This window comes from Mauremys mutica, chromosome 22 (assembly GCF_020497125.1).
Source record: "Mauremys mutica isolate MM-2020 ecotype Southern chromosome 22, ASM2049712v1, whole genome shotgun sequence".
NCBI lineage: Eukaryota > Metazoa > Chordata > Testudines > Geoemydidae > Mauremys > Mauremys mutica.
In genome coordinates, this window is record NC_059093.1 from 2,750,663 (window position 1) to 2,760,564 (window position 9,902).

A 9,902-nucleotide genomic window follows, 5' to 3' on the forward strand; every position below is an offset into this window, starting at 1 on the left:
TTTTTTTAAAAAACCCCTAGTGGGGGTTAAATTGGCATAGGGGTGTGGAGTTTTCACATCCCTGAGACAAGTAGCTCTACCGGTTGAAGTTCCTGGTGAAGACCAGCTCCAAACGCAAATACATGCATAGGATAAACTTATTCATGGGGCAGACATCATATTATAATCTTTCACTATGGTTACCATTGTTTGAATTGATGATAAAGTTAACCTTTGGATTTTTTAAATCAGTGTAAATGGTAGGCCTTTGCCCTCTTGAGATAGAAGTATGTAAATATACTTTTGTTTTTGTCATCTGATTTTTCTGATAAGTCACGTGCTGCTGGTGCTCTTCTGTTACTCTAGCCTTGCAGAAAACTACTGTTTGGGGTTGTTCAGATAGAGAGAAAGTTGGGAACACTCCTTTTGCTGAGGAATGCACATCCATCTAATCAGGAACACTATTTTTATTATCTTTAAATAAAATGCAAAGTAATAGACTGCACTCTAAAAGCTAGTGTTAAAATATTAGAAGATATTAATGGTAGGATTCTGTAGGAATCCTTAAGCAGGAAATATAATGAAATTAGGTACAATTATTGTATAATTTCAAAAGCTATTACAGCAATACAAATTTATCTTAAGAAACAAATACCACATCCATGAACACCACCCAAATTAATGGCAGCTATTCTAAAGGTGTCTGCACTGTGATCTGAGGTGTGATTGTTTACACGCGCTAGCTTTAATTTCGCTAACCTAGCTAAAAGGCAGTGAAGACATGCAGGCTGTACAAGCCTGCTGAGAACCCTTGGTATGTACTTGTGTACCTGTTCTGTGCTGCTGCATCTTAGTTTTTAGCCACGCTAACTAGATTAAAGTTAGCGTGAGTACTTCTGTGCGAGCTGCAATCACACCTCTGCAGTGTAGGTATACTTAAGTTTCCGAGATTTTAGATGATGCCATTTTAATGTTGCTAAGATGCACAAAAAAACCAAACAGTTTATCAAATTGTCTAGTTTGTAATTGTTTGCCCATTAGCATCTTGGGGACAGAGTTGATTTGGCTGAGGGACCTGGATCCACCCTGCATATCAGGCTTTAACGGGCACAAGAGAATTAATGGTCTCTCTTCCCTGCTGCTGTTGTTGGATCAAGTACATTTGCAAACGACAGACTGGGAGTGGGATTGGCCTGAAAAAGAAAAGGTTGAGAACCCAGTTATGTGTATGTCTGACTGGTGCAACCGGAGCAGTAGTTGCACTGCAGCAATCAGAATGCTGCCATGGCCTGCCTGGACTCAGTCACCGAAAGAAGCTGTACCTGTAAGACTCCCTGTGGATGGTGGAGAAATCCTGCTTTCCCTGTGCTCGGATGGGTTTCTGCTCTGGTTTGCAGTTCTTCACCACCTCCACTCTCTGGGGCAGGAAGGTGCTGTGTGTGGTAGTTTGGCTTTCAAACTTGGCCTAGAAATCCAAACAGTCACAGAGTTCAGTCCCTTTTTTGGGGTATTTTACGCTGCAAGGTGTTGCGAGACGCTATCAAAGTGCCCCCTGCCCCAGCCATGCCTACATTAAACATGAGCCAACTGCTCACTAGAGATACCAGCAATCTGTCAGCTTCCTTTCCATTCTGAATGCGGACCAGAGGTAATTACATTTGAGAAAGATAGGAAATTGCTTTTAGGGAATATTAAAATGTGTTAGCAAGGAACTGGGGTTTTTTCCCCTGTTGCCATGGACACTTGTAGATGCTCTGTCACTGCCAATGTAAAAGAACAAATGAGATAAGGCACTTGTAAGTGTGCAAGGGGCAGACAGATGTGGCCTGTTTGGACTCTGCCGTCTGTTCCTGGCTGTCCCTGAATGCTGTTTGCTAGGGGGTCTGGGACATAAGTAGCATGTGTGTGCTGCCAGGGGAGCATTCCAAATACCAGGTTTAACTTGGTGAACATTAGTCTAAGGGCTGCTTTCCTCCACCTGTTGCTGCCTCAGATGTGCCCCTCCTGGGGGGAGCAGCAGAGAAACTACAGCAGCAGTGGGGTGCCCAGCTCCAGCCTCCCCCCCACTCCACATTGCAGCAACAGGGCTGGCTTTGTTCTGGTCAGTGTTTCCTCACTGGATGTTTGCTCCAAGCGCCTCTCTCATCCCCTGCCCACCAGCTTCCTCTCCCTACACATCTTTGACCCAGGTAACAACTCCCTCACCTGCCATCATGTTAGTGCCACACTTCTTTAAAAAGGCGATACCTGCATCCATCACGCTGCCTGTCTCTCGAACCCCCCTTTCCCCATGTGTCTGTTCAGATAAACTCTGCAAGGCAGGGACTGTGCGTGCCTGAGGAGTCCGTGCAGCACCTGTCACGGTACAACCATGACTGAAATAGGAGTTGGCTGCTGTTCTCTCAAGCACATCATCATTCATGGGACAGTGGCCTCTGTTTTTATGGTACCCTGTGGAATTTGTCTGATGTACAAGGCCGTGCTGAGGCTGTGGGATGAACTCTGCTTTCACAGGACCATCTGTGTTGTGTGAGGGTGCCAGCCATGGCAGGAGCTGTCTCCTGCCCCCATTGTATTACCAGAGGTCGGATGTAGACTCCATCGTGGGGGTCACCTTGCCGGATTCGGGGCTGGACTCTCCACTCTCTGAAGAAGAACTTGTGGGCTGTGGAATCGTCAAACTTTGCAGAGAGGGATTTCAGCACTGTGGGAGGCCACTGGATAGTCCCCGGAGGCCTGTCCAAGGGCAGAGGTGGGTAAGAGAGCTGGAAAGAGACACAAGAGGGTCAGAACAACAATCACAAGCTCTTTATAGCACTTTTCACCACTATACTGCAAACAGGCAGGGCCAGATTTTCAATTGAGTTTTGCACCTTGTAGCTCCCATCGAGAACACTGCAGAGTTCTCTTGTTTAAAAAGTCTGTCCCTTGGTACGTAGAGAACGTGGTGGTGGGAAATGCCGCTTGCTGGTCCAGGTGTGGAGCTGGGAGTGGAATGGCCGAGTGCAAGATTTACACCAGTGGTTATTACTGGGTCACAATGACACCAGGGGAAGAGGGAGCCAGCCCATTTCTGCCATGCAGGGACAGGACAGGACAAAACCGTGGACAGTGACACTGATGCCCAGGGGCGGGGGTTCAGGCAGGGTTCCCTTAGTCTCATTTTTTCCCCCTATTGTCAGGATCACTGCAATAGGGGATTCTCTGTCCATGCTACACAAAGCAACCACTGCACCCCCACCACGAAAGCCAAGGGGTGCCCAAATGCTGGCCCCACTTCACCCCGGTTTAGAGTTACTGACTTATTGAATGAATGCAGAATATAAATATCCTGAACTTCTGCCATGGCTTGTCCAGGAATCTCCAAGCAATTCGTCAATTGGAACTGCATGGCCCACATCCCTTTACAAACACTGGCTAATTAAGGAGGAGATTTTCAAAGCCTCCCAGCCTATGGGGCAAAGGAGTGTTACTGTTCCCATTTTACAGACAGGAAGGGAAGAAACTTGCCCAAGGTCACAAAACAAGGTAGTGGCAGAGCTGGGAATTAACCTAGGCACCCTGACTCCTAGGCCCTGTGCTCTACTCACTAGATTTCTTCCCACTGTGCGAGTGAGAATCTTCATTCGCTCACTGAAATTAACTTTGCTCAAAGAGTCCCCTGATCTCCATTTAACCCCCCTCTCCTTCCCTTCCCATTACCTTGGTCACTGTGTCTCCACTGACTTTTCCATCCCTCTCTTTCCCCAAGTCTGCCAGCTCCTCTTGCAGCTTGATGGGGCTGGCACGAGGGTATCTGCGGGTGTCCCAGCCGTGGTAGCTCTCTCTCTGCACCGTCTGAAAATCTGTGCTGGGTGGAAGAGGGACACACTTCAGTGGTGAGATGAATCAGGCGTTTTAGAGCTTTGCACCACCAGCCATCACTGCAGCATCTCCTGTGTTCTATTCGTGGCCCTGCCGAGGACTCTCTGTGCATCCTCAGGCAAGTCACTTCATCGCTCCATGCCTTAGTTTCCCCATCTGTAAAATGGGGTCAACACTGAGCTACTGCGTTTGGTAAGCGTGTGCGTTAATATCAGCGAATGTCTGCCTGCTGGGCACTGTTCACCTGAAGATCAAGGCCCTTGGCAATGTTGTTTATAGGAACAAAATCATGTTTCCTTCCACTTCCTCTTCCCAAAACGTGTTGCTGGGGTTGGATGCAGCCTTCTTCAGGCTGTGAGGAGGGGAAGGTCCTTGCGCTAACTCTCTATTAAAGGCTCCGCTCACCTGCCCCAGGGATCCATAGCCCCCTTGCTGCAATGCTGAGAGAAACCCCTCGTCCTGCTGGAGTTTCCCCATTGCAAGCCCGGCCCAGTGGGGTTACTTGATGGCTGCACTCACCTGAAGCCCTGGTTGATTGCCAGGTTGTCCAGAGGAGGCTGAGCAGGCCGAATCCGTGCAGGTAACAAGCTGCATGCTGGGAAATCACTCTGGTACTTGGTCACGTATTCCACCTGTGCTCGTTTCCTTGCTGGCACTATTCCTTTACCCTGTGACTGGGCTACCCGCTTCTCCAAGGGCACAGACTGGTAGGTGCTCTGGTGGGTTGTCGTCATGTCATGATCACCTAGCAGAACAGAAAGCAATGTACTCTCCCATGCCGGGGGGGTGGGGGGTGTGTGTTAGTCTTTGGAGGGGCTACCTCTGTCTATAGGAGCAGGGTTTGGCTGGTTTGCCAGCCCTACTCAGAGGGGCTGCAGAAATCAAGAGCATCCCCTGTCTTAGGCCAGATTAATAAATTATACATCCCACTGCGGGTCTCAAGCTTGTTGGACAGTAAACTCAGGCTAGAGAAAGGGGAAGCTTTTCCCGGTTCTGGTTTGGAAAGGAGCCCAGGGAGAGCTCAGCCCAGGCTTTCCATGTCGTCTCAATGCTCAGACAGCCCCTGGGCTGTCAGCTGAGGGATGACATAGAAACGAGCCCACCCAAGCGGTGTGCTCAGCTCTGCCAGGCTCACAAGTCTCTGAAACTTTGCACTGCTTCAGGCGTACGGCACAGCCCCATCCTGTACTTCTGGCATCGTACCATAACGCCTAGCTGTGACCAGCCTCCTGGAGTGTGTCTACACTGCCAGGGGCAGGGAGCCTCAGAGCCTGGGTTTTCAGGGCTTGTGCTACAGTGCTAAGAATAATATGGAGCTGTTCAGACTGGGGTTCAGAACCCCAGGGAGTGGGGTGAGCGTCAGAGGTTGAGCTGCAAATTCCACACGGCTGTTTTTAGCACCCAATGCGAACCCCAGGCCGTAGACTTGCTGCCGCTTGCAGTGTAAATGTACTCCTAGACCCGGGGCTCTCAGCATTTCCAGGCTACTGCACCCCTTTCTGGAGTCCGATTTGTCTTGCCTACCCCCAGCTTTCACCTCATTTAAAAACTGCTTACTTATGAAATCAGACACAAAAATACAGATGGGTCACAGCCCACTAGTACTGAACAGTGGCTGCCTTTCTTGTTTTTACCACTAATTATAAAACAAATCACTTGGAATATAAACATTGTACTTACGTTTCCAGTGTATACACAGAGCAGCATAAACAAATCATGGTCTGTATTGTACTGACTCCACTAGGGCTTGTTATGTGGCCTGTTGTAAAACTAGGCAAATAGCTAGAGGAGCTGGTGTACCCCTGCGTGGGCACCTCTGCCCTAGACCAGTGGGTCTCAACCTATTTACCTCCCTGGGCTGCAGCCAACACTACTTATATGGCCCTGAGGATGTCACATGGGCCGCAGCTCTGTGCTGATTGGGCCACAGACTGAGCACCACTGTTGGATCCAATACTACCTGTATAGCCCTGGGGATGTCACATGGGCTGCAGCTCTGTGCTGATTGGGTCACAGGCTGAGCTCCACTGTGGGCTGCACCCAATACTACCTGTATGGCCCTGGGGATGTCACATGGGCTGCAGCTCTGTGCTGATTGGTCACAGGCTGAGCTCCACTGTGGGCTGCACCAATACTACCTGTATGGCCCTGGGGATGTCACATGGGCTGATTGTGCCACAGGCTGAGCACCACTGTGGGCTGCAGCCAGTACTACCTGTATGGCCCTGGGCACAGACTGAGCATCACTGCCCGAGACTGTATCACCTTGGCAGCTGCCTGTGCTAGAGGAAAAGGGCCCAGTCTGAGGCTGGCCCTTTAGGGGGAGCGTGGCTGAGCCGTGCTGTGACCGGGCAGCTGAAAGTGATGTGGAGGCGAGGCCAGCGACTGGCCCCAGCTGTGGGGGGACTGGAGCTGGCTGCACAGACAGTGGAGCACTCTGTGGGGAGGAACCCGCGCAAGAGGAGCTGGGACAGGCTTGGCAAAGGCAGCTGCGAGGAGGGCCTGGAGAAAGGCGGTGGCTGGGGTGAAGCAGCCTGCAGCCCTTCAGGAAGCAGGTAGGCACAAGCGCTAACCAGCGGTGGGCCCAGGAGGGGCTAGTGGGCCTGGGTAGGGCATTACTAGGAATGGTGCCAGGCCAGGCAAACCCTGACCAGGAGGATGTTGTTATGCACTGATGTGGGGAATGGGCCTGTGCTCCGCAAAGGTGGTTCGAGCAGCGGTTCTCAAACTGGGGGCCAGGACCCCTCACAGGGTTGTGAGGTTATTACATTGGGAGGGGGTCACAAGCTGTCAGTCTCCACCCCAAACCCTGCTTTGCATCCAGCATTTAAAATGGTGTTATAAATTAAAAACACTTTTTTATATATATTCAAGGGGGGGTCGGTGTGTGAAAGGGGTCACCAGTACAAAAGTTTGAGAACTACTGGTTAGAGGGCTGCAGAGGGAGTGTGAGCGGAATGAAGCAATGAAACCAGCAGGGCAGTGCTCGAAACGCTGGAGTGTGTTGGAGGAGGATTGCTAAGATGCCAACAGCGAATGTAATCCCGGCCTGGGCAGCTGCGTGCTGCAGAGCCGATGTGGGGACAGCCCTGCTCCCGGGCCCATGTGGATGTGGGGCTGGAAGCTTTCATGCTCTCTGTTACCTTCAGTGGTGAGCTGAGCCTGGACACCTTTGACGAGCTCTGGTTTGGGGATGCGTTTCTCAGTGAACTCTCGCTGCGTGGTGCTTTCCATCTCGGCTGCCTGGTCAGGGGACAGGAGAGCGCCTGGGATGGAGAGAACGGGGCTGGTGCTGCTCAGTGTTCCCAGCATGTCAGGCATGTTCCCAGGCACAGAGCCCAGCACAACCCAGCCCTGCTTCAGGCACTCTGGGCCCGGTGCCTGGCATTGGCGAGCCCCTCCTGGCTCCCGTAGCTCCACTGAGCATTCAGGGCACTATCAGGATCCAGGACTCAGGGGTGGGGCATGTGGAATGGGGGCACCCCAAGTTAATGATGCCCCTTTGGCCGATCTCAGCCTGGGGGGAGAGGGGACGGGTCCCAGCTGTACCTGCCAGGGCTGGCGGCTCTCCATAGCAGGCTGGGCGTTCCGCTCGCCATCCTTTGTAGCTCTCCTTGGTGGTGGTGGTGTGGGGAAAGCCAGAGCCGTTGGGCTGCCTGGGAGTCGGGGGCCGCCGGAGGGTGGTCACAACTGGCTCCCTGGGCGGGAAGTGGAGGCGGTACAGACTCTGGCTTTGGAAGGGCTCCTGTGGGCATTGATACGCCTCCTGCAAAACACGACCGTCCGTGCCCTGGGCTAGAAAGGTCAATCTGTCTCCTCCCCGTGGGGCAGCTGGGCCCACGCTGCTCCCACGCTGCTCCCAGGGAGCGACCCATCGCACTAACCCAGGCCCAGTGGAGAGCAGGCACTGCAGAGTGCCCAGCCGCAGAGGGCACCTCCCCACAGGAGGGGCGACGGGTGGGTTGATTCACAGAGCCCCCGTGGCCTGCAGGCCTTGCCATGGCAGGTGTGTGGAGTAGAGCCTTGGCCTTCTCAACGGGGGCAGGTGGGGAGAGAGGGGTTCTCCTCCCCCCTTGGGAGAGGGGGATGGCGGGAGCCTAGCCTGGATCGGCTGCGGTGCTGGCGTTACCCGGACATGCGGCTTGGTCCTCTGGCCCAGCTCCCAGGGGATGAACTCTGCCCGCTGCGTGGTGCTGAAGGCCATGGCTGGGGGGTTGGGGTGTGGAGGGGTGCGGAGCGGCCTCTTGCTGCTTCGAGGATGCACGTCTGGAGGGGAGGAAGAGTGAGGAAGTGACCGGGAGGCGCACGGGGCATGTGTAAAACGCTCCCTAGGGAGGCTGCTTTGGTTCCCCTCGCTTACTTGGTGGCTGGGTGTAAGTTGCCTTGTAATGGGACAGTTGGGGTCTCCTGCAGTCCTGAGGTGCTGGCCTGCTCCACTTCTTGCAGTTCTTGTGGCGCTTGTGTCGACTGAGCATAACAGAGAAGCAGCTGAGAGAGAGAAACTGAAACTGGGCTCCCCTCCCCTCTGGGAGCATTCTCCACATCCAGCCCGTGTGCCGCAGGGGAGCTGTCGGAGCCAGGGGAGGTGACTGCCAAGGCAGCAGGGTCTGCTCGCTGGGAGCTGGGTGCTGGGCAGCCGGATGATGGCTGCTCTGCAGCTTTCAGGGCCCCTGAGAATTGCTCCCCTGCACCTGGCGCCTCTCAGAGCTCCCCGGGAGATGGATGCTACTGGTAGGATCCTGTGGCGGAGGTAGGAGCTGGAAGCTACCAAATACTGTGAAATGACGCCCCCCTGTACGGCTCAGGGCACGGCGGCAGGCCCCTGTCATGTTCTGTAAAGAGGTGGTTAAAATGTGTAAGTCCCCAGGGACACGGGTAAACACTACAGAATATATCCATGCACACGCACGTGGGTGGTCTGTGGGGCAGAGACTTTCTCATGCCTCTAGGTGCCACAGCAGTACAAGGTGATCGCGCTTTGAAAAACTGCTCCATACTAACAGAGACAGACCTAAAGCGAGAGAAATAAAGCAGGCAGCTGTCCTTCCCTGCTGCCCATGGCTTCTAGCCCGCAAGCACAGCTCAGCGCCAGCAGCTTTTGCTGAAGATCAGGTCTGGTGTGTGTGGAGGGGGGAAAGGTGAAACGAATCCATTCTTGCTCTAGAAACCTTAAGCAAAAATAAATAAGGGCAAGTGTCTGTCTGTGCCTGTTCAAGCGCTTACTTACCCACAATCGCAGAGTTCACAGAGACAAGCAAACTGCAGGGACTCCATCTCCCAGGCTTTGTGGGTCAGGCAGGCGGAGGGAATCCCTCCGCCCCCTGCGAGATGCAGTATCTGGTTCTAGAGACCGCGGGCTACAGGGCCGGCAGTACGGACCCAGGCGCGCTCTGAGCAGCTGCCTCTGGGCTCCAAGGAGTCTCCGTTTGGGCTGAGCTCAGGGGTTTAGCGTGTGTTGCAGGTTGCTATGGTTCCTGGTCTCCTGCCTTTCACCCAGGGGTGATTTGAATGTGAATGGTGCTCTAGCAACCCCACGAATGCCAGGTTACCAGGAGCTTAGAGGAGGGGAGGGCTGCACTGTGTTTCCTAGGCTAGGTTCGTAATTGATAGAGGATTAGGAGCAGCAGGGGCTGTCCGCAGAGCCACTAAAACCCTGGGAAAGTACACAGGTCCTGGGTGCTGTACACAGCTGGTGAGCTCTGGGGGAAAGGACTGTCTGCATCGTGAAAGGGCGGGAGGGGAAACCAAGCCCAAAGAGACGTGACTTGCCCAGCAGAGCTGAGGTTAGACCCAGGGCTGCTGACTCCCGGTCCAGTACCTTCCACACTGCCTCTCTAATGCTAGTTAGAACGTCCCACCGGCTTGGGGGACTCTGGATAGCCACTGGCCAGTACTGTACCGCAAGGCAGTCTGCACAGTGCCTGGCATCTCTAGAGCAGCTGCCCGATCCGGCCAACCGCTATGCTGGGTCTGGAGCTGCTGAGGAACTGTTCAAGGCTGAAGTCGCCACCAGCAAGGAGCAGGCCAAGCCAGCACCAATTAGCTGAGAGGCCAATCAG

At 53.5% G+C, this 9,902-nt stretch overlaps 1 protein-coding gene across 1 annotated transcript; it reads right to left on the reverse strand.

Annotated features, from left to right (window-relative positions):
• Positions 1 to 2: 2 nt before the first annotated feature.
• On the reverse strand, positions 3 to 9,118 carry LOC123354759 (stabilizer of axonemal microtubules 1-like). The gene is made up of 10 exons (XM_044996940.1): positions 9,071 to 9,118; positions 8,204 to 8,310; positions 7,973 to 8,109; positions 7,393 to 7,609; positions 6,987 to 7,109; positions 4,363 to 4,588; positions 3,682 to 3,829; positions 2,559 to 2,744; positions 1,302 to 1,444; positions 3 to 1,172 (listed from the first exon to the last, which is right to left on the reverse strand). The coding sequence occupies exons 1-10, from the start codon at positions 9,115 to 9,117 to the stop codon at positions 1,073 to 1,075; spliced, it is 1,434 nt and encodes a 477-aa protein (XP_044852875.1). The 5' UTR covers position 9,118; the 3' UTR covers positions 3 to 1,072.
• Between the last annotated feature and the right edge of the window lie 784 nt (positions 9,119 to 9,902).

Coding starts and splice junctions, on each gene's coding strand:
- LOC123354759 (XM_044996940.1), bottom strand. CDS start 9,117: ATGGAGTCCCTGCAGTTTGCTTGTCTCTGTGAACTCTGCGATTGTGG. Junction 7,110..7,392: donor AGAGCCGCCAGCCCTGGCAG/GTACAGCTGGGA, acceptor TCTCCATCCCAG/GCGCTCTCCTGTCCCCTGAC. Junction 1,173..1,301: donor ATCCACAGGGAGTCTTACAG/GTACAGCTTCTT, acceptor TTTCTTTTTCAG/GCCAATCCCACTCCCAGTCT.